Genomic DNA, 25,451 nt, shown 5'->3' on the forward strand with positions numbered 1-25,451 from the left:
CAGAGGATCACATTTCTACTCTGCAGGACATGGCAAAGAGCCAACCAATACCCAGCCTCTCAACAATGAAACAAAATACAAAGTATAACACCCTCAACTCCATTAGATACCTTATTGAAGCCAGTATCTCCATCTTCTTGTTACATTTAGATTGAGGTGTGCTCAATTGTTGCCCAAGTTTGGATGGGGACCTTCTAGGGAACTACATTGTTTTCAGGGCAAAAGGTCTTTAAAAATCAAGGACAGGACGCAGTTGCAGCTCCCACTGTTTCCACTCCCAAAGCAGGCAGCTGGGAGGGGGCTCCTCTGTGGTGTCTATTACCCCAATTGGGGTCAGAAAAGACTCTTAGAAGGCCCCCAATTTGATAATGAACAACTCCTACATTTCTTTCTTGGCTGCCTTCTCTGCCTTTCCGGGAAGTTTTCCTCGATGGTCAATTTGTAGCAATAGCTTAAATCATGACTTTGAACTTGGATTTATCACATTCACACACCACCTAGGGTAAAGCAGGGACACTAGTTGTATCCAGTGATAAGAGGAGCCTATAGGCATGGACTGATTGCCCTGGTCAGCCCCGGAAGGAGTTCCTGGGAATTTGTGAACCTACGAAGAGACATCTGGATGGACCCCTAAGGGACATGGAAGTGTCAGTGGGCATATAGAACCCTTCTTCTGAAGCACAATGTGGGGGGATGTGCCTATGTGTACTGCAGGTCTGGCTCTCCACAGATGACAGCATCCTCCAGAGAAAGCAGTGCTGTGTCATGAGAGGCTGCCAGTTCTGAGGGATGTCACCGGCTCGGCTTTGTTTCCATGGTAACTATACACCTCTTTCAGACTGGCGCTGTTCACCATTCTCATGAAAGGGTTAAAACTACCTGCACACAACACCTGAGAAAAAACACACCCAGTAAACACACTGTGGCTGAATGTGAGTGGCCTTGGGTGGCTCCCTCCGCGTGCTTGTCAGGGACTGGAAGAAGGGGAGAGGTGCTTGCTCCTGCAAGAACTCAGCTTTGTGCATTTCCATGAAAGATTCCGGCCACTCAAGGAACTTCTGAAGTTAGAGTAGGTGGCCTGCTGGGCACAAGTTTTAGTGAACAGTTTGGTGGCCTCATTGCATTTTGAAAACTCATGCTCCTGATAAGAAGCCGTTAGGTTCAGGCATTTAAAAATATCTTGCTCTGAGGTGACACCTTGTGGCACGGAATGACAAAGGCCAATAGCTTTCACTCAGCAATAGAGGACTTCACCAAAAACTGTCACTGTAATAGTCACAGCACTTTCTCAATGCCAATTCTTTTATTAATTCTACAGATACTTATTAATTACCAAGACTATTAAAAACTTTTGGATGGATTCGTACATTTAAAATCTGTAAATCAATTAACGGTATTTGTGACTGAGTATAAATATTTATTCAAAATCTGTAAATCAATTAACGGTATTTGTGACTGTGTATAAATATTTAGTCAAAAATGGAAAAATGCAGAGGTTCATTATTAAGTGCAAGCATTTTGTAGCTTTCTTGCTTCTTTTCCTTGACAAATACTGAATTCCTCTATGCCAGGCACTGGACCAGACAATCACACCTCGGAATGGCAAGAAGAAGCTCCCACCTGGCCCCTGCTTGATTTCAGAGGCCTCTTAAGAAGGTAAAAGAAGGGATAGTCATATCCATAAATAAAATTATCCTGTTGAATTGATAATTCTGGGGCTTTGCATGCATATCAAAAGTTCCAGGGTAAGGTAAACTGGACACACTGGCACACGCCTATAATCCCAGTGGCTTGGGAGGCTGGGGCAGGAGGATCAAAAGTTCAAAGCCAGCCTCAGCAAAAGTGAGGCATTAAGCTACTCAGTGAGACCCTGTCTCTAAATACAAAACAGGGCTGAGGATGTGGCTCAGTGGCTGAGTGTCCCCGAGTTCAATCCTCCATGCCAAAAAAAAAAGGTTCCAGAGTAAACATTAACACATAACTTGATATTTGATTGAGGCTGCTGTTATGAGTCAGCAGGACACTCAAAATGTCTTAGGTTCTCTGTTTTGGGGAGAAGGGTGTGCTGGGGATTTAATCTAGGGCCTTACACACTCTTGGCACAAGCTACAGCCCAGCTCAAAATGCTTTTACTGAAGAAAGTTACCTGAGCATCCTCTAGAGGGGGGGTGGGAACAGCTTCTGGCCACGTGGTTAGAAAATCCAGGACTGGATGCAATGATATGAAACACTTCAAGTTCTACTATATGTGTTTTTTTGGGGGGGCTATCCAAAGAAATGAATCAAAGAGAAACATAACCACTAGAAATGGTTTCTAAAAGGATTTAATGATTTTAGTCACTTATCTAAGACCCATACTTTAAGAACGTTAAAAAATGTGAGATTAGGAGATGGCTTTCTAATTCCTCTATTTTCTTAGAGAATAGCACAAAATAAAGATGCCAGGAATGATGTTTGACTAGTACCAAGACCAATAAGACTGATATTCACACTAGAAGCAGGTGACACAAATTGAGCACCACCACACGTCTGCACACAGAGCCTCACGTCAGCATCTCACAGAATCCTCAAACCCCGGGAAACTCTCCCTTCCACCCAGAGATGTACTCTGCTTCTGAAGGCCCTACCCAATGGCGAGCACGATTATTTAGTCATCAATGTCTGCTCCTCTTTGGCCAGCTGACCTTGAGGTCAGCCTCACCTGAGGGGCCCTCAGTGAAGGTAAAAAGACAATAACAGAGTGGCAGGAATAAGTGTGTTCTGCACCATGGTGACCCATGTGACTCCAGTTCACAGTACCCTGTTATACACCTTATGCAGAATATCAAGGGGAGTTTAAAGGCTCCAAACAAAAAGTAATGATGAGGAAATAGAAATGCCAATTTTCTGATCCCGGTTTGATCCATATATGTTGTATGCATTTATTAAATTATAACATTCTACTCCATAAATATGTACCATTAATTTAAAATAACTGGGCACACACCTGTAATCCCAGCTCTCTGGGAGGCTGAGGCAGGAGGATGACAAGTTTGAGGTCAAGCTTGGGTTAACTCAGTAAGACTCTGTGTCTAAATAAAAAAAAGTGAAAAGGGCTGGGGGTGTAGCTCAGTGGTAGAATTTTCCTGAGTTCAATCCCCAGCACACACTAAGTTAATAAATAAATTCAGTAAATAACATAAAACCCAGGTAGAAACTAGATATTTGTCGATTCATAAGGATGAAGACAGACTCAAAGTAGAAGAATGGGGGAAAAACATGCATAAGGCATTAGTCAAAAAAAAGTGTTTCTTTATTGTTATAAATGAAGTCAAAAGCATTTTGAGATGAAGAGTCACTTCTCAATGCATCTAGAAAAACATTGCCTCAAAATACATTGGATAAAAATGGACAGAACAAAGGGAAACCGACAAGGATATACAGAGCATTCATGAAATCTGAATACATAAGGCCAGTCTGATTGAGCCTTCAGGTCAGACCAGATAAATTCTAAAGGAAAAATATTATACACACTGGGTTTCTCTGAGCATGTGGCTATAAAGTTAGCAATAAATAACCAAAGAACAGCATTAAAATATCCCCTGTATTTGGGAACTAACCTAAATTTTACTGAATAACTGGTTAAAAAAAAAAAAAAACATTAACAAGGAAAAAATATTTAGCTCAAGTAGCAATGAAAACACTCCATACCAAAATAAGGCAACACACAACCAAAGCATTTCTAAGGAGGAATCTGAAATATATTTCTCAAGAAACAAAAAAGGTTAAAAATAAATGAGGATTCAACCAAAAGGTTGGAAAGAGAAATTCAAGATGGCTGAGCAGAGGTGCCCTGTCTGTCCCCACAGAGAAGAGCTGAGCAACAAGGGAAGCCGAGTTTTGAGAGAAGAGATTGAGGGAGAAGGGCAAAAATCAGCCAGGAAGTGCAAAACCCTCAACAGCATGGAGAGCAGGAAAGGCGAGCTGGAGAGAAGATGGAAGGAAACTGCAGCTTCCATTGTGGCTCAGTGGTGGGGCTGGTGGATGGAGGGTAGAGACGCCATGTTGCTGGGAAAAGGTAAACAGGGAGCACCCAGCCCCCATTACTGCAGCAGAGCAGCAGTCCTAACTGCAGGATAGATCCACAGTGGGGTCCGAGTCCCCACCTGGAATCCAAGCTGGGTAACCATCACTGCTGGACATTGTCCTGCCTCACAGACAGGCAGCTGGTCCCTGGACGCTGTGAAAGCCTTGTGTCAGGGTGAGCACCTCACAGGGCAGAAAACAGGCTCCTCAGCATCCTGCAGCCTCAGGACTAGGAGCTGTCAGAGCCACAAGTCTGATCCCCACCTGTGCTCACCACATAGGCATGAGGGGAGGTCCTCTTGGGACTGTCACTTCTAGTGGTAAAATCCAGGGATCACCTATAATACATGTCCCTTGGAGCCTGAAGAAGTTTCCATCTGTGTCCAAGACTACAGACCAAAGCCACAATCCCCAGCTTTTTCACCCACAAACTAAGCCACCAAGAGAAAGTCTCCTCCATATACCACAGTTCCAGGAATTTCAGGGCCGCGAGTACCAACCTAACCTGCATGTGCCCCATAGAACCTAGGGAATATGTCATTCATGGCTTGTAGCCATGGCACCAGAGGTGCTGGTTCTCACCAGCCTAGGCATCAACCAAACTTTTCTTGGAACACGAAGAAAGTCCCATATCTTCAGGGAAGTAGCTACCGGAGCCATAGCTCCAACACTACCAGTAATCATCCCAGAGAACCCAGTGTCAGTCCCCTTTGTGTCCCATGAAATTTAACCTGAGGACACATTGCCACAGACCCAGCATCATCCATCTCATCCTATGGCCCCAGAACTGTGGCTGCAGATGCCACGGTCCAGGTATCTCCCACATTCATCCTGAGGGATCTGAGAAAGATCTTCTCATCCTGACTCTGGAACTATGGCTTCTAATGCCACAGCCTTGGTGTCACTTATACAGTACCCTCCACGTCCTGCACGACTAAGACGATGGAAACTGTTGCTGTAAGTGCCAGTTCCGTCTGTGCTCAACTCTGAGAGCTGAGGACATGCACTTGGGAAGCCTCTGTCCACTGCAAAGTTGTGTAAGTACTTCTGTGGCCTGCTGCAGCAGAGATTAACGAGGCACTTGAAAGAGTGGAGGCAGGAGGGGGGACGATGAAGAAAGCCTCTGAGACACTATTAAGCCAATAAATATTGGCTTTATGTGAATTCCAGAAGAAAGTAGGAAGACAGTGGAGACATCTTCATGAAATAGCAGAAAACATCTCAAATCTTCAAGGACACGGCACATCTAAGTACAACAAGCTCAAAGGATTTCATGTAGGTTCAACAAAAAAAATAAAATTAAACTAAAGAAAGACCTTCATCAAGGCATGATAGAGCCAAACTGTCAAATGGGTAAGACAAAGAATTCTGAAAACAGCAACAGAAAATTGTCAAGTCCCATATCAGGGGAAGCCCACCAGGCTTAGAGCAGATTTCTCAGGAGAAATCTTACAGGCCAGAGGGAATGAGAAGATATATTCAAAAATCAAGAAGAAAAAAAAAACCACCTCACTAACCAAGAATACCATACCCAGCAAAACTACCCTTCAGAATTGGAGAAGTCGAGTCTATCCCAGAGAGGCAGAAACTGAGGGTGTTCACTACCTACAGTCCAGCCCCACAAGAAATGCTTAGTGGGGTCCTCCACTAGAAATCAAAGGATGGGAACCACTACTGTGCAAACACACAGATTTACAAGAAGAAAATCAAAACTTGGCATGTCTGGAAAGTACCAAGTCACAGAGACACATAAAAATAGAGGTGGAAAGGAACAAAGTCTACAAACAACGAAGGGGAAGAGAATGAAATGATTAGAAGAAGTCCACACCTATCGATAAGAGCCGTGAATATAAATGAATTAAATCATCGACAGACAGACTGGCCAAATGGATTTTAAAAACAACCTGACTCTGCTGCCTACAAGAAACTGACATTAATGGTGAACATTTAGCAGAATAAAAGGATTTAAAATAAGTATACAAGTAGAAGCCAAAAGAAAACTGGAATGGTTACCCTCCTATCGGATAAGGCAGACTTTATATCAAAAACTGTGAAAGGGACAAAGAAAGCCATCGTACATTGATAAAATGATCAATTCAGCAAGAGGCTATAAAACATATGTACCCGACTATCGACCACTAAAACAAATACTGAAATCAAAGGGAGAAACAAAATACTATACAGTATTAGTTAGGGGCTTTAACATCCCACTTCCCTCAACGAACACATCATCCAGACAGAAAAACCAATAAATCAATTCCAACCACCCAGCACCATCTGCAATCAACAGAGCCATGAACCTAACATTTACCGAACATTTCACCCACAAGCCACAGAGTGCACATTTTTCTTACCAACACACAGAAAATTCTCTTACATTATATGCTAAGTCACAAATCGAGTCTCAGTAAATTTTTAAGAAACTGAAATCGTATGCATTTTCTCAGCCCACAATGGAATAAAAAAACAAATCAAAAAGGATAGAAAATGTATGAATAAATGGAAATTGAATAACGTGCTCCTAAGTGTCCAAGGGATAATTGAGGAAATGGAAGGAAATTTTTTTAAGTATTTTTTAGTTGTCAATGGACCTTTATTTTATTTATTGATACGTGGTGCTGAGAATCAAATCCAGTGCCTCATACATGGTAGGCAAGTGCTCTGTCACTAAGCCACAGCCCCAGACGTAGAAAAAAATTTTTAAAAAGTCTTGAAACAAATTAGAATGACTCAATGGTATACCAAAATCTGGAATGCAGAGAAAGCGGTACCAAGAGGCAAGTTTATAGGATCAAATGCACATACACACACAAAAATAGATCTTTAATAAATAACCTAACAATGTACCTCAAGGACTTAGAACAAACCAAAACCAGCAGAAAATCCTCAACTATAAAGATCAAAGCATAAATAAAATCTAAACAACAAACACAATCCATAAAATGTTGGCTTTTTGGAAAAAAAATGAAATTGGCAAACCAGACCAATCGAGACAAAAAAAGAGACTACACAAACAAAATTATTAGAGATGAAAAAGGAGACATTGTAACTGATGCCACTGAAATACAAGGGATCATAAGAAACCCCTGTGGACAACTATATGTTAAAACACTGCCAAACATGGAAGCAATGGACAGACTTCTGGACACATATGATGTAGCAAAATTAAGACTCCAAATGCACCAATAACTAATAATGAGGTGGGATCAAAACCCAAATCTCCTAACAAAGAAGACTGGACTAGACGGCTTCACTGATGAATTTTACCAATGTTTTTATTTGTTCTAATTAGTTAGCCATGACAGTAGAATACATTTTGACACATTATACATGAATGGAGTGTGACTTCTCATTCTTCTGGTTGTACCTGATGTAGAGTTACGCCGGTCATTTGATTATATATGTACCTAGGGTAATAATGTCCAATTCATTCTACCATCCTTCCTATCCCCATAGCCCTCTCTTCACTCCCCTATCTGGTCCAAAGTACCTCTATTCTTCCCTAGAGCCCCCCTTATTAAATTAGCATTCACATATCAGAGAAAACATTCAGCCTTTGGTTTTACTGGGATTGGCTTATTTTGATTACCATGATATTCTCCAGCTCTACCCATTTACCAGCAAATGCCATAATTTCATTCTTCTTTAACGCCGAGTAATATTCCATCACATATATATACACACCACATTTTTTGATCCATTCATCTGTTGAAGGGCTTCCAGGTTGCTTTCATAGTTTAGCTATTTGCTATAAACATTGATGTGGCTGCAAGTGTAATATGCTGATTTTAAGTCCTTTGGGTATAAATAGAGGAGTGGATAGCTGGGTCAAATGTTGATTCCATTCCAAGTTTTCTGAGGAATCTCCAAACCACTTTCCTTAATGATTGCACCAATTTGCATTCCCACTGGTAATGTAAGCATATATACCTTTTTCCCAACATTCTCACCAACACTTATAGTTTGTATTCTTGATAATTGCCATTCTGATTGGAGTGAGATGAAATCTTAGTTTTGATTCACATTTCTCTAATTGCTAGAAACGTGGAACATTTTTTCACATATTTGTTGGTCAATTGTATTTCTTCTGAGAAGTGTCTGTTCAGTTCCTTAGCCCATTAATTAATTGGATTATTTGGGGTTTTGGGGGGCATTAAGTTTTGATATATCTTGGAGATTAATGCTCTGAGGTACATGTGGTAAAGATTTTCTCCTATTCTGTAGGCTCTCTCTTCATGTTATTGTCTCCTTTGCTGTGAAGATAGGCATTTATCAATTCTTGATTTTACTCCTCGCACTTTAGGAGTCTTGTTAAGGAAGTCAGTTCCTAAGCTAACATGGTGAAGATCTGGTCCTACTTTTTCTTCTATTAGGCATAGTGTCTCTGTTCTAGTGCATAAGTCCTTGCTCCACCTTGAGTTTTGTGCAGAGTTAGGCTTCCCTCCCATACACAGATACTATGCAGCACAGGTGTTTTTTCAAGCAGTGTCTCTGATCTCTAAATTCTCTATACCCTGACCTGCCTCAGTGTTCCCAAGAATAGGGTTCCTTGAATTCCTTTATTGCTTTACTGCATTCCTGTAGGGACTCTCCTGGCTTGAACCTCCAGGAGCTATCACAGCTGAGGGGCTGGGGATCTTCCCTTTGCTTAATTTATACAAGATCTCCTGAGTCCCTGAGCCATTTTGAGTGTCAGAATTAAATTCCAGTAAAGCCTCCCTGCCCCCATTTTTGATTATTCACCCACCTAGTGGAGAAGCTACCATCTGCTTTTCTTGGCTCACGCCATGGAGCCACTAAGAAGTGGCCCGTATATTCCACCATCTTGCCACCTCCCTCTGAATTTTACCAAACTTTTAAAGAAAAACTTGGGCCAGTTCTTCTCAAAATATTCCACAGAATTGAAAGAAAAGGAATGAACTCTTCCAAGTTAATGAGTTAATGAGACCTGTATGACCCAGTTACCAAAACCTGACAAAGACACAAAAACTACAGAAACTACAGACCTATGTCCCTGATGAACATAGATGCAAAATCAACAAAATACTAGCAAATTGAGTTCAACAGCACATCAAAAAGGTCATATCATACACTGTGATCAAACTGGTTATATTTCAGAGATGTAAAGGTGTCACAGCACATGCACATCCTCACATCAACAGAATGAATAACATCATGTTTATCTCAACAGATATAAGAAAATGATAAAGTCAACATTCCTTCATGATAAGAGCCCTGAACAAATTAGGTATAGAAGGATTATACGGCAACATAATAAAGGCTATGACAAAAAAAAAATAGCCAGCAATACACTGAATGGGGAAAATCTGAAAGTATTTCCTCTACCATCAGGAAGAAGAAAAAAAGCATCCACTATCGCTTTTATTTAATATGGTGGTAGAAGCTTTAGTCAGAGCAATTAGACAAAGAGGAGGAATACAAATAGGAAAGGAGGAAGTCAAATAAGATGGTATGATACTGACATAAAAGAAATCGATGAAATCAACCAAATTATGCTATGTGTATGTACAAATAAATCATGGTGCAGCCCATGTCTAAGTATCATGCACCAACTTAAAAAAAATAGAAGGTAGACCAGTAGAGGAAGGGAATTAAGGGAAGAAAGGAAAAGAGAGGGAAAGTATTGAGGGAATTAAATTGATTAGATTTTTATGTGCCTATATGAATCTCACAATGAATCCCAATATTATATATAATTATAATGAACCAATACATTTTTTTAAAAAAAGAAACCTAAAGACTCTATCAGAAGACTGTTAAAATAAATGAACTCAATAAAGTAGGATACTAATCAACATACAAAGTCAGTAGCTTTCCTACATACCAATAATGAAATTCCTAAGAAATCAAGAAAGCAATCCTCTTCAGAATAGCTACCAAAAAAATAATGAAATGCCTGGGAATAAGCTTATCCAAGGAAGTAAAAGAATTCACAATGAAAATTCACAAACACAGATGTAGAGATTAAAGAAAACACAAGATGACAACAAGATCTCCTATGTCCATGGATTGAAAGATTAACATTAAAATGTCCACACTACACAAAGCCAACTGTAGATTCTCCATCAAAATAACTATAACATTCCTGACAGAGATGGAAAGAATAAGATTCACATGGAAGTACAAAATGTTCTAAATAGTCAAAACAATCTTGAATAAGAAGAGCAAACTGGAGATGTCAAACACCTTATCCCAAGACATGCTACTGTGCTATTATAACCAAAACCACATAAAAACAGACTAACAGACCAATGGAAAAGAATCTACATATCAGAAATAAACTTCTGCATCCATAGCTAACTCATTCTTTACAAAGCTACCAAAAAATACGTAAACAGAGAAGGCACAGCCTCTTTGACAAATGGTGTTAGAAAAACTGGAGTTCCACATGCAGAAAACTAAAACTTGACCCTCTTACCTTGCACAAAAACAACTCAAAATGGATCAAAGGCCTAAATGTAAGACCTGCAACTCTGGAACTACTAGAAGAAAACAGAAGATGCAGTTCAAGACTTGGTATAGCAATGATTATCTGGATAGAACCCCAAAACCAATGATTGGTAAATGGAATTATTTCAAACTCAAAGGATTCTGTACAGCAAAGGAAACGATCAACATAGTGGAGAGATAAACCCACAGAATGGGAGAAAATATTTGTCAGCTATTCATCTAACAAAGGGTTAATATTCAGAACACATAAAGAACTCAAAACCTTAATTTAAAAAGAAGTAATACAGGGGCTGGGGTTGTGGCTCAGTGGTGGAGCGCTTGCCTAGCATGGGTGAGGCACTGGGTTCAGTTCTCAGCACCACGTGTAAATATATAAAGGTCCATCAACTAAAAATATTAAAAAAAGAAGTGATCCAATTTAAAAACTGGTCAATGATATGAATAGACACTTCTCCAGAGAAAAAATATAAATGGGCAACAAATATATTTTAAAAAGTCCAATATCATTAACCAGCTGGGAAATGCAAATCAAAACTATAATGAGACATTTAAATAACTAACTGTCTACTATCAAAAAAACAGAAAAATAAAAACAAGAAGGAGGAGGAGGAGAAAGAGGAAGGGAGGAAAAGGAAGAGGCGGAGAAAATTTAAAAAAAAAATGCTGATGGGGGATGAGGAGGAAAAGGAACTCCTATGTGTTGTGGGTGGGAATGTTAATCAATGCAGCCATTATGAAAAACAGTAGGGAGGTTCCTCAAAAAAATAAAAATTAAAATTAAAATTAAAAATAAAAAAGCTACCACATGATCTATCTATATTCCTGATAGTGGAAATGAAATCCAAAGGAGCAATATACAAAAGAGATATCTGAATATCCATGTTTATTGTGGCATGCATTAGCTAAGATATAAAATCAGCTAAGTGTCCGTTGATACATGAAGGATCATGTGATATACATATATAATGAAGTATTAGTCATTAAAAATGAAATACTGTCATTTGTAGCAACACAGATAGAACTGGAGTACATTGTGTTAAGCAAAATAAGTTGGACACAGAAAGACAATTACTACATGTTCTCTTTCATGTGTGGAAACTAAATAAATTGACCTGAAAATACAATAGTGATTAAAGGGACTGAGAAGGGCATTGAGGGTGAGGGGAAAAGAAGGGTGATTGGATATGATCACAGCATGCTGTAAGCATGTATGGAAATATCATACCAAATACCATTAATATCAATGTTAGTATTAAAAAAAACACAGTAGGATCAAAGATCTAAATGAAAAATTTGAAGATACAAAATTACTATAAGAGAACATAGGAAATGCTTCAAGACATTGGGATAGTCAATTATTTTTCAGATAGAACTCCAAAGGTATAGGTCATAAAATAAAAATGGATAAAAGGGATTACATCAAACCAAGAACCTTCTGCACAGCACAGAAAACAACCCACAAAGTAAGCAATCTACAGAAGTGGAGAAAATATTTGAAATTATTCTTATGTTGAGAAATTAACATCCATAATGTAAGAAGAACTCAAAAATCTAAACACTATAAAAACGACCCATTTTTTAAAAAGTGGGCTAAAGGGGATGGAGTTGTGCCTCAGTGACAGAGCGCTCGCCTAGCATGCATGAGGCACCGAGTTCAATCCTCAGCACGACATAAAAAAATGAAATAAAGGTTTAAAAAAACCCAAAAATTGGGTTAAAGATCTGAATGACATTTCTCAAAAACACAAGTGGCCAACAGGCATGTTTACAATAATTACAAAAGAAATTCTTAGGAATAAATTTAACCCAAAAAGCAAAAGATCAATGAAAACCAGAAAACATTTATGAAAGAAATTGAAGAAGACATGACAAAGTAGAAAGACATCCCATGTTCATGGATTAGAAGAATTGGAATTATTAAAATGGCCATACTACCCATGGCAATGTACAGGTTCAACGCAATCCCTATCAAAACACCAACAAGATTCTTTAAAGAATCTTTAAAAATTCTAAAACTAGATATTCACAAATATTTGTCGTGTGGATATTCTAAATATGCTACATGTAATTTATAATGAATTGAAATGTTGATATTTAACATGTAGTTAAGAAACCTCATGAAGAACAGCTAGGTACTATATTAGCATGGTATTGTGTGAACATGTGTATTCATATATTAGTGAGTTGTTGTGTGAACATGTGTATTCATATATTAGTGAGTTGTTACTCTAATATGACCTTGAGAACTAGTGTGGGAACCTTCCATCACTGTTAGCATGATAAAATGAATTTAGAAGTTTTAATAACTTGGTTGCATCTTTTAAACATCTCTTACAAGCAGAGTAGCCTACACACAGAGGGATGAAACAAATTCCTGGGCCTGATCTCAGAGAAGTGCCCCTGCTGTGTCCTCTCAGAGGCTACAGAGGCAGCGGGTGGGACCCAGGACTCAGAATCTCTCTCCACAGCCACAAGAGACTCTGGTTCCTGGATGGAGCCCTATTTCTCCCCTTGACCCTCATGAATGTTTGGAGCTGGTAAGCACCTCACACTGCTGACCCCATGGCCTGACAATAGTCAATCTGTAAAGTGACTATTAACTGCTGCAACGTAAATAATCACCCAGATTACTTTAACTTTATTCTGGAAGATTTATAGTTTTCTTACCTCTGTCTTCCAAATTCTGCAGCTTATGTTTGAAGGTAGTATTTTCCATTAACAACTCTTGGTTCACAGTCTAAAATGCAAACAAAAATAGTGGGTGTGTATATACTTATATATGACATGTATAAAATTGCAAAGAAATAGTGCCACACTATCCCTTAAAAAAATAAGCCAGTATGTTATGCAAATACATTTCTAATTCTAGAAAAGCAGATGAATAACTGAATGGTACCTGAGATATGTTTTCTTCAACTTGTGAATGCTCTGGGGACGAGAGACTTGGGAATTCTAAGTATCAGAGAAAACAGTTTCAAGTGAATAAACAATTAAAGATAAATAACATCTCACTATCACTCTATATTAAATCACGTAATAAAAAGATGGGTACGCAGTCCTAGATAAAATAATGTCTGCATTTTTCAGGGCACATGTGTTATGAGGTTTTTAGATCACTGTAGATAAGATGAAGAGTCCAGGACCTCAACTAGATCACACTTCATTAGCTGCCCATCTGGCCCCCAATATGGGCAAGGAGTCTGTCACCTCACCCTTGAGATTCTTCTCTTCCTTTGCTTGCCTCCCTTACTTGCTCCTTACCTCTCGTGTGCAATGATTTGACATCTACACTGAGCAATGGCTATCACACTTAGCACTTCCGCCACCACCTATGCTGCACATTCCGTCTCTAGAACTTGTTCATCTCACGGCTTCAAGTTTGTATGTTTAGATCAGCATCTTCCCATTTCCCCCCACCCCTGTGGCAACGACCATTTTACTCTGATTTGATGAGTTTGACTTTTGTAGATTCCACACATAAATGAGCCAGACGAATGGATGCTGTGTGATCTAACTTAACCCGGGCATAATGTCCTTCAACTTCATCCATGTTGTCACAAATGGTGGGATTTCTTCCTCCTTTGTGGAATGGGATGATATTCCATGATGTATCTATACCACATTTTTTTTCCTTCCATTTATCCATTGACAGGTGTTTGGGTGGTTTCCATATCTTGGCTACTATGAATAATGGTGCAGCAAACACGAAAGTGCAGCTCTCTCTTTGGCATACTTATGTCATTTCCTTTGGATACCCACAACTGGAATTCCAGGATCGTACCAATTCACACTCCCACCACCAGTGTACTGAGGGTTTCCATCTCTACATTTGCCAACACTTGTTACCTCTCGTCTTTTTGATAGTAGCCATCCTCAAGCATGAAGTGATAGCTAATTGTGGTTTTCAAATCTGTCAGTCATTTGTGTGTCTTCTTTGGGAAAGTGTTTAAGCATTTTGCCTTTATCTTTTTTTCTATTTAGTTACTTCTGTATTTTAAAAACTATTTTCTACATTCTGTTGATTCCTTTGAAGTTTTTTGCAGCACCATTTATTTCTGCTTTTGTTGGCGATATTAAAATCACTGCCAAGACTGATGTAAAGGAGCCATTTCTCTTTAAAGTCTACAATATCGAAGTCTATCATCCATTTTAATAGTTCAAATGGTATGAGGGGTTCGATTCACTCTTTTGTATATTGATGTCCAATTTTTCCAGCACCATTTATTGAAGAAACTTTCCTCATTGTGTATTCTCCGTACTGTTGTCAAAGATTAGGTGACTATGTATGCATGGGTTTCTTATTGAACTGTTCTCTTACCATTGGTCTGCAGGTCTGTGTTCACGCCAGTTTTGAGTAACATAGCTTTGTAACAGTTTAACACCAGGGAGTGTGATTCTTCCAGGTTTATTCCTCTTTCTTGAGATTGCTTTAGTCCTAGTCCCGATTCCATGCCTAGTCCATGACAGGTCCTTTGCTACTGCATACAAATTTTGGGATTTCTATTTTTTGGTAAAAAAAAAAATGCCATTGGAGTTTTGATAAGGATTACTTGGACTCTCTAGATTGTGGATGGTATAGACATTTTAGTATTAATTCTCCCAAGGGCTGGGGTTATAGCTCAGTAGTGGAGCACTTGCCTTGCACATGTGAGGCACTGGGTTCAATCCTCAGCACCACATTCAAATAAATTAAAAGTATTGTGTCCATTTACAACTAAAAGTGTTTCAAATAATTCTTCCAATCCATAAACATGAGAGATCTTTCCATTTGTGTTGATTTATCAATGTCTTATATACTTCCATATACAGGTCTTTCATCTACTTGTTTTCATTACTGTTTTATTTCTTTTGATGCTACTAAAATGGGATAATTTTCTTGATTCATTTTCCAGATAATGTATTACTAGAATATAGAACAGACTAAAGTTGATTAGCATAATTATATAATAATGGGGTTAGTGTATTTTCATACATGGGTACAGCATGCCCTGATCAAACTGAAATATTCTTTTTCTAACTTACCCCCCAACATGAACCCTTGCCAATCCCTAGTAGTCACTATTCTACTTGCAGATTGACATTTTTAACTTCCCCACATGAGAACCTATAGTACTGTCCGCATCCGGCTCATTTCATTGAACATAAGTTCCTCCAGTTCTATCTGTTTTGTTCCAAAGGACAGGATTTCATTTTTCTGCATGAGTAAATACCATGGTGTATACATACCACTATTTATCTGTTGAGAAAGTCTCGGGCTAATTTCTTAATTACTATGAACAGTGTCACAACAAACATGGGCATGCAGGTACCTCTTTGGTAAGTTGATTTCATTTCCTTTGGATATATTCCCAGGAGTGGCATAGCTGGATCATATAATAGAACTATTTTTAATTTTTGGAGGAATCCTCATACTGCTCTCCATAGTGGCTGTACCTAGTTACATTCCCATCACCATATAAGCACATACAAGTTACTTCTCCACCTCCTCACTAATTTTGTATATATACATTTGTGTATATACACATTTGTTATGTATGTACATATAAATACACAAGCATTCTAACTCAGGAAAGACAGTACCTCATTTTGATTTGCATTTCCTTGATGGTTAATGATGGACATTTTTTCCACATATTTGTTGTCCAGTTGTATTTCTTCCTTGTATAAGTGTCTATTCATATTCTTTGACCATTTTTAAACTAAATTATTTTATGTTTTTGAGTTCTTTATATGTCCTGAACAAAACTCTCTGTCAAAGGAATAACTGGTCAACATTTTCTTCCATCCTGTGGGGTTGTCTCCTATATTAACTTTTCTGTGCAGAAGCATTTTAGTTTGAAGTAATCCTATTTATCAATTTTTGCTTTGGCTTCCGGGGTCTAGCCAGAAAATTTTTGCCTGTCCCTAGGTGTCCATCAACAGATGAAAAATCTAAAAAAAAATGTGGTGTATATATATACATACACAATGGAGTTTTATTCAGCCATAAAGAAAAATTAAATAGTAGCATTTGCAGGAAAATGGATGGAACGGGAAAGTATCGAGTTAAGCTGAATAATACAGATTCAGAAAAAAACAAGTGTCATGATGTTTTCTCTCATTTGTAAAAGTTAGAGGGAAAAGAAAGAAAAAAATGGGTCTCATGAAAGTAGAAGGGAAACCACTAGAATAGAGGTAGGGAGCATGGGGGAAAGAGAAGGTAAGGGCAAGAGGACGTACTGGAAAGTGAAATTGATCAAACCATATTATATGTATGTATGAATATGCCTCAGTAAACTCACTATTCTGTTAAAATAATATGCACCAAAAAACCTTCATAAAATAATAATTATTCAGCTACATAATAGTTAAAAAATAAAAGATGTAGACCCCAAGGGCATGCCCTTCCCATGACCTACTACTTCCTTCAAGGATGCCCCACCTGCCTACAGTTACCACCCAGAAGTCCACTCAAATTGTTACCCCCTCAAATGAAATAATCCACTTCTGAGGTTACAGCTCTCATCATTGCCTAAAAGCCCCGCCTCTGAACCTCACTGCACTAAAATCAGGCTTTCAAAACGTGAACTTTTGGGAATACATTCCTTCACCCAGTCCATGACAGGTACCTTTATCAAGAATCAGCTGGCTATAGATGCATAGATTTACTTCTGGGGTCTCTTTTTTCCATTGTGTCTATTTTTATGCCAATGCCATTTTTTGATTACCTTGCTCTGTACTATGTCTTGAAATGAGATACTTGATGCCATCAACTTTGCTCTTTTGCTCAAGATTGCTTTGGTTACATCCACCACTACCATGATGCCATCTGCCACAATGTGGCCAAGGAGTCCAAACCAGCGGAGCTGTCTGATCTCAGTCTTTCATCCTCCAAAAAAAGACACTGGCAAAGGAGGAACTGATGACCAGGCTTCAGAAATCAAAGAGAACAGGGAAGTTCATGGCCCAGTTTCAGAGCCTTGATGCCAAAGCAACCGCTTCTGGATCACAGCCAAAGGGGCTTCAGGAGACAGATCTCTCTCACCTTCAGAAGAGGGTTCTAACTTTAGGATCTCAAGTCTCAAAATGAAAAAGATTTTTCATACCATAAAACCAAATTAATGACAAATGTAGCATACAGTTTCATTCTTCACAACACATGGAATCTATTTTTCCTGGAAACGAAGGAGTTAACAATAAAAAAGCAGCCAATCAGGTTTAATGCACTCAAAGAAAAAATTGTGAACCTCATTGTCTAGTGAGTGAATACCTTCTGCCTCCTAAGACTTCAGTGCTCTCCATGTGAGTATTTAAATACTGCTCCAGTATCACACCTTCCACACAGCACTCAGCAACCCTTATTGTTATTTAAGGAACAAACACTGAAAAGGGAAGACTGAATTCCAAACATTGCCCCTGACATCTGCATCACTTATCAACTGCTCCTGCAGCATAGCAGGCTAGTCAACCCCGTGACAGCTGCTGAAAAGATGAATGCCAATTCTACAACCCCAGAAGAGACGGATGGAATTATCCAGGCTGCTTTATGAAAGCTGTTTCTGAACTAGAACCTTTAGGATTTATAAAGTCTAAACAGAAGACAAGGCTAACGTGGGGAGACTGGAGGAGACCAGTCATATTTATATATCACTAGAGGAGAAATGTGTAATCCTCCCTTCTGTGATATTTAGCCGGAAAGTACACCGCTAATCCCAAACGGGTTTATATCAAAACACCTTTTGAGTATTTTAGAATTCAACAAATATAAATATATATACTTATATATTATATATATATAAATATAAATAACATACTTACACTGTAACCCAAACCTCTCATACGTTATTGTACTTTCTACAAAGTCCTTACTAAATTGAATTATTCATGGGTATATATATATATATATATATATATAAATAGAATAAGTTTCTTTACCCAGGAATATAAATTATTTGCTATTTTATAAAAAGATTCCTTTGGCTATTTAGTGTAGTTTGTGCTTCCATATGAATGTTACTATTTTTTCTAGTTCTGTGAAGAATTTTATGGGTATTTTGGTGGAAAATGCATGGAATCTATAGATTGCACTGGACAGTCTGGCCATTTCAGCTATCAATTCTTCAGTCGTGAACACGGAAGTCTTTTCATCTTCCTTCTGTTCACAAATTCTCTCATCTGTCTGGTTATTCCTGTAGAGATATATTGTTTTTTTTTTTTTTTGGTTAATTCCTGGACTATTTTATTTATTAGCTAGTATGAATGGAATTGCCTTCATGGTTTCTTTTTCAGCAAACTTTGCTACTGGTATATAGAAAACAGATATTTTATGTTGACATTGCATCCTGCTATTTTACCGAGTTTATCAATTCTAATAGTCTCTTGGTGGAATATCTGAATTTCTACATATAGAATAATGCCTACAGAGATAATTTCCTCACATTTGATGCCTTTTCTTTCTAAAAGCTCTGTGAATAAAAGCAATGAAAATACGTACTTGTACTGTCCATGATCTTAGCTTTCCCTCATGGATATGACATTGGTGACAGTTTTGCATATGTAGCTTTCAGTAGTTGAGGCAGGATCTTTCCATCGCTCACTTGTTGAGAGCTTTTATTATGAAGGGATGTTGGATGACCGAACTAGTAGTTCCCTCCCCAACCTGCCAGTAATGGGGGAGCGCCCGCCTGCAGTCCTAGCATTTAGCGGGAGTCCCTATGCAGCTGACCACACCTTTAGTCTCAGAGGGCCAGGGCTCCACTCTCTTGGTTCTTTTGGGCAGTGTCCTCCATTCTCCTCCTTGTCCCAACACCTCTCTTGCAGGGCACCCAGTGGACTTCAGTCACAGTTGTTCTGCTGTACCGTGTAGGGGTCATGAGACAGGGACCCACAAGTGAGTGTGGTGGAGTGTCTGTGGAGTCCTGGATGCGGGAATACGCAGGGGGTTCTGACACCTAGAGCAGCCCAGACAGACGACAGATCATTGCTCAAGATGGCTCCTAGCTACAGCACTTGGGGGGGGGGGGTTCACAGGGAGATAACCAGAGATCCTTTTCCAAAGCAAGGATACCGAGCAGATTTCAGATCACTTGTCTAAGTGAGCTGCAAGCACATGGGGATTGAAACTCTTCAGTATTTAGGATTGTCAGCATCCATACTGCTTCAGTTTTCTAGGATTTATTATTTTATTTTTTGGTGGGAGGTGGTACCGGGGATTGAACGCAGGGGCGCTCAACCACTGAGCCACATCCTCAGCCCTATTTTGTGTATTTAGAGACAGGATCTCACTGAGTTGCTAAGAACCTCGCTTTTGCTGAGGCTGGCTTTGAACTCATGATCCTTCGACCTCAGCCTCCCAAGCCTCTGGGACTACCGGTGTGTGCCACTGTACCCAGTGGACTTTTTCCACTCTTATCCCACGTAATCAAGACTCCTGTCTGCAGACCCTCATATACCAGGGTATTTTGTTTTTCTCACTATACTGTTATTCTTAAGTCTCTAAATCTTTCAAGTTTCAGTCTTTAGCTGCTTTTCAATGTCTCTCCTCAATGCTCATCTCAAAAATGCACAGCCATATATCTATTACTTTAGTTCATCTTTGTGGAAAATGTTGTGATAAGTGCCTTTTCTTCAGCCAATTTGAATCGGGAATAAACAGGGGGAAAAACCACAAGGGATTTTTATATATTGATCTTATTATCCCATAATTTTACTTCGAGGGGAAGCGGTTTAGCAGTTCTGAGATTTCTGGTGGAAGAAGTTTGGTGGTTCTCTCTATATAAGAGTTTTTTGGTAACAAGTTAACTTTTTCCATTCCAGTATGGATCCTTTTTTCTGTCTTGTCCAATGTCTCTGACTAGGACTTGCAGAATTCTATTGAGTAGAAGTGGTGAGAGTAGGCTGCTTGCTTTGATCTTAAAATTTTCAGGTTTTCACCACTGAATACGATATTAACTGTGGGCTTCTCACATACTGACTTAAAAATGTTGAGGTGATTCCTTACACATCTAATTTTTATTGAATTTTTTTCCAAATACTTTTTCTGCATCTATCGAAATGGTCATAGGATTTTATCCTTCATTCTGTTAATGTGGTTTTTTCCATTTATTAGTTTCCATATGTTGAACCATCCTGACATCCCAGTGATAAATCCCACTTGATCAGTGTTTTCAATGTACTGTTTTAATCCATTTACTTGTATATTGAGAGAGATTTCTGAATAATACAGGAACATTGGCCTGTAATATTCTTCTCTTGTAGTGTCTTTATATAGCTTTGGTATCAGAGTAATGCTGGTTTCATAAAGTACACTTGGTAATGTTCCCTCCTCTCCAAGGGTTTCTGGAACAGTTTCAGGAAGATCAGCTAAATTTCTTTTAAAAATGCTTGGTAGAATTCAATCATATATCCATCATGTCCTGGGCTTTGCTTTGAAGGGAAATTTCTGATTACTGATTCGGTCTCATTACTTTGAATCTATTCAAATTTTCTACTTCATGGTTCATTTCAGTCTTGGTAGGTTTGTGTGTCTAGAAATTTATTCATTCCTTTTAGGTGATCCAATTTGTTGGCATATAATTTTCTACAGCAGCATCTTATGATCCTTTGTATTTCTGTAGTATCAGTTGTAATGTTCTCTGACTCTCTAATTTTATTTGAGCCCCCTTTTTTCTTAGATAAGACAAAGTTTGTCACTTTTATCTTTTCACAAAACTTTTCTTTTTGGTACCAGGGATTGAACTTGGGGGCACTTGACCATTTGACTGCTGAGCCACATCCCCATTTTGTATTTTATTTAGAGACAGGGTCTCACCAAGTTGCTTAGCACCTCGCTTTTGCTGAGGTTGGCTTTGAACTTGTGATCCTCCTGCCTCAGCCTCCTGAGCCACTGGGATTACAGGCAAGCGTCACAGAACTAATTTGTTTTGTAGCTCTTTTAAATGATCTTAGGGTCTATTTCTCTTATTTCTGCCCTCAAATATTTTCCTCCTTCTCATGACTTTGGTCTTCGTTTATTCTATTTTTAGTGCCTTGCAGTGTAGAATTAGTTGGTTCATTTGACATCTTTTTTTCCTAATGTAGGCTTTTTTAAAAATAATTTTTTAGTTGTAGATGGACACAATGCCTTCATGTGTTTATTTGTGGTGCTGAGGATTGAACCCAGGACCTCACACGTGCTAGGCCAGCGCTCTACCACTGAGCCACAGCCCTAGTCCTTAATGTAGGCTTTTATCCTTATGAACTTCCCTCTAAATGCTGCTTTGGCTGCATCCCATAGGGTCTGGTGTAGTCTGTTTCCATTTCCTTTTGTCTCAAGAGACTCTTGATTTTCTCTGACCCACTGATTATTCAGAAGCATGTTACTGTCCACACACTTGTGAATTTTCCAAAAATTTCCCCGTTAACACTTCAATTTTGTGCCACTGTTGTCAGAAAAGATACTGGACATGATTTCAATCCTCTTAAACTTGTTAAGACTTGTTTTATGGCCATACATTAGATATATCCAGGACAATGTCCAGTGTACACTTGAGAATGTGTACTCTGCTGTTGTATGGAACATTTGTATGTCTGTTGGGTCCCTTGTTCCATGGTACCATCCAAGTCCACCATTTCCATATTGATTTTCTTTCTGGATGATCTGCCCATTGTTGAAAATGGGTTTCTGAAGTCCCCTACTACTATGGTATTGCTGTTGGTTTTCCTTCCATTTTATTAATATTTGCTCTACATATTTAGGTGCTCCAATGCTGGGTGCCTATATATTTACAATTATTATATCCTCTTCTTGAATTGACCCCTATAACATAATACATTAATCTTTGTGATCGATGACAGATTTTTGACAGAAAGTATATATTAAGTATAGCCACCTCTGCTCTCTTTTGGTTACCATTTACATGGAGTGTATCTTTGTTCATCTCTTCATTTTCAGTCTGTTTTTCCTTAAGACAAATGTAAGTTTCTTGCATGTCATTGGATCTTGTTTCTTTAAGCTATTCAGCCACTCTTTCTTTTGATTGGAGGATTTATTCCATTTACAATAAAGTAATTGTTAATAGGTAAGGACTTACTGTGGCCTTTTGCTAATTGTTTCTGATTTGCAGTTTGTTCCTTTTTCCCAAACTTTCTGTCTCACTGCTTCTCTCTCTTCATGCTGCATCTTCATCTCTCCCTTTCTATTTCCTTACATTTCTATGAGTGGCAGCCAGGCTAAGAGGCCCAGTGCTTCCTAGGTGCCAGTGTATGCCTGGCAGCAGCTAAACTGTAGAATGATAAAGGTGAACAAAAGAAAAATCCCTAAGCTTATGAACTTAAAAAGACGCAAACAATTCCAATAAGATACAGGGAGGGTTACCGTAATGCTTACAAAACAAAGCTTGGCAAAACTGGACCACCAGGCCAAATCCAATTTGCATCCGATTTTGTAAATAACATTTGGTAGAAGCCTGCTTACTGGTTTAAATCTTGTCTGCACCTGATTTTGTGCTACAACTGTGGAGTTAAATAGCTGCAACAGAAACCATATGCATTCAAGAAGCAAAAATATTTGCTATCAGTGTACTTTATGGGAAAAGTTTATCAATTCCTGCTCTAGGTCATCACTTGAGTTTTCCCGCATGTTTAAAGGGAGACCTGGCAATTCTTATGAGTAATCTGATTTCAAATGTCAAAGCAAAATATAAACAAAATATCTCCCATCCTTTGCCAATGGAGACATTAAAGGGAAAAGCCATCACAAACTAACACTTTCCTTCATGGCTTTTTAAAAAATGGTTTGCTTCAAACCACTTGTCTCCAAATACAACTTTTTGTCTATACAAACCAACAACAACAAAACACTTACCTATTTTCTGTGTAGAATCTTCAGGAGTTAAAAAGGAAGGGCTACGCTGGGGTTCAGTTTCAGAAATTTTTGGAAGTGTGGCATTTTGCCTATCAATGTCTTCCCGTACTGGTGACAGAAGTTCAGCCTAACATAATGACACCTTTGTTAAGTATGAGCATTTATAACCACTGAAAACTTTATCCAAAAAAATCCCAAGACATTTTCAATATCCTTTTAAGAAGTTAGGTATTGGATTTACTGCATTCAAAAATAAACCCAAAGACCAGGAAATTTCAGAATTATAAAAACAGGTCATACTTCAACTGATAAACTCTAAATCAGTGCTTTTCAGAGTGTGGTCCAGATCAAGAGCATCATCAACACACAGGAACATGAAAGAAATGTAAATATTCAAGTGCCACCTATGACCTACTCAATAAGAAACGCTGGGGATAGGACTGAGAAATCTGTCTTAACAAGTCATCCTAGTTTTTCTGATAACCACTCGAATTTGAGAACCACTGTTCTGAATCAGGGTTTGGCAAGGTACAACCCACGGTCTATTATTCTAAATAAAGTTTTATTAGAACACCGTATGCTGTTCATTTCCCTATCATCTATGGAACCTTTCTGGCTACAAAGACAGAGTTGGGTTATTGATAGAGACTGTATGACTCACAAAAGTCCAAATATTTACTATCTGGCCCTTTACAGAAAAGTTTGACAACTATGCAGTCTATACATACCTCATATGACAGACAAAAACCAACCACTAAGATAATTATTCTTATACTGCAGCACAGGAAAATATATTTTAAGTGGAAAGTCCACAAGACCCTCACTGAACATCAGCCTAGACTTTACCAGTTGCATAGCTTGGATTTAAGAATTCTTACATCTGTGATGTTTCTTTGGTGCTTATTTAAAAACCAAAGCCATATTTACTAGATAATCTATTCTTTGGGGCCATTTCATTATTTTGGGTTGAATGAGTCAACAAATAACCAACTACAATTAGCCCTCCATATCTATGGGTCCCATACCCACAAATTCAACCAACAGCCCATCAAAACTACTGAAGAAAACACTGCATTTACTCAATCTATACATCAACTGTCCCCCTAGTCACCGTTCTCTGAACCAGATAGTATAGTGACTATTTGCATAGCATTTACAATGCATTAGGTACTATGAGGAACTTAAATATGATTTAGAGTATATAGAAGGATATGCCTAGATACTTGAGCATCCATAGATTTTGGTCACCAAAGAGTTCTGGAACCCATCTCTCATGGATTCCAAGGGAAAACTGTACCTACTCTGGCTCAAAAGTTTACACTCTATCCTGAATGACTTGAGAATCAACATGTACTTAGTGAAGCACGCAGCTGGAGCTGCGACCAGAGCACTTGCAGTGTATTGAGTTTCTGCACCAGCAGGCAGGGTGCCAAGGAGGCCTCAATCACAGCAGTGGCCCCTCATAAAACCCTATGTCCGTGCTCACGGACTCTGTAGTCTATACACCCCTCACATGACAGACAAAAACCAACCACTAAGCAAAGGAATAACTTGGCTGACAAGAGGCAAAATGTGGCTTTGAATTGGTCCAGAGGACACTGGCATCCATACTTTTAACTCCTTGGTATAAAACGAGGATAAGTGAAATTTAAAAACCTCAAGGGTTTGTTCAATATTTACATAAGCCTGAACCACTTGCAAAATGAAGACTTATATGCTGAAAAAAGCTTTAGAAGCAATATAAGAAATATAAGAAACTGAAAAACTATAGGAGAAATTAAACCAAGTTTACTTCAGAACAAATTCAAAAGAGCAAATATCTGTGGGAATTCAGAATAGCCAAGGTTTTTGGTATCCTATATTAATATTTAACAATATTTTGAAACAATGAAAAAAAAAGATCCTAATCTTTACCTAAGATTCATACTAAAAGTTTGGAAGCCCTTACAGGTTTTCATTTTTTTTTCAGTACTCAGTATTGAACTCTGATGCACTCCACCACTAAGTGACATGCCCAGCCCTTCTATTTATTGAGGGAGGGTCTTGCTAAGTTGGCCTAACTGGCCTCAACTTTGCAATCCTCCCATCTCAG

General features: G+C 38.6%; 1 protein-coding gene across 1 annotated transcript in view; it reads right to left on the bottom strand.

The window, feature by feature from the left end:
* Positions 1 to 25,451, bottom strand: part of SYCP2L (synaptonemal complex protein 2 like) — a gene marked incomplete at its 5' end in the record, with an annotated part of 98,402 nt that overhangs the window by 19,116 nt on the left and 53,835 nt on the right. Inside the window, 2 exons of the mRNA XM_081296463.1 lie at positions 13,204 to 13,273; positions 13,433 to 13,488. Coding sequence (XP_081152589.1) covers positions 13,204 to 13,273; positions 13,433 to 13,488 — 126 coding nt within the window. The remainder of the gene's footprint in view (positions 1 to 13,203; positions 13,274 to 13,432; positions 13,489 to 25,451) is intronic.

The sequence above is a fragment of the Spermophilus citellus genome (genome assembly GCF_964194105.1).
Source record: "Spermophilus citellus genome assembly, chromosome: 5".
Classification (NCBI taxonomy): Eukaryota; Metazoa; Chordata; class Mammalia; order Rodentia; family Sciuridae; genus Spermophilus; species Spermophilus citellus.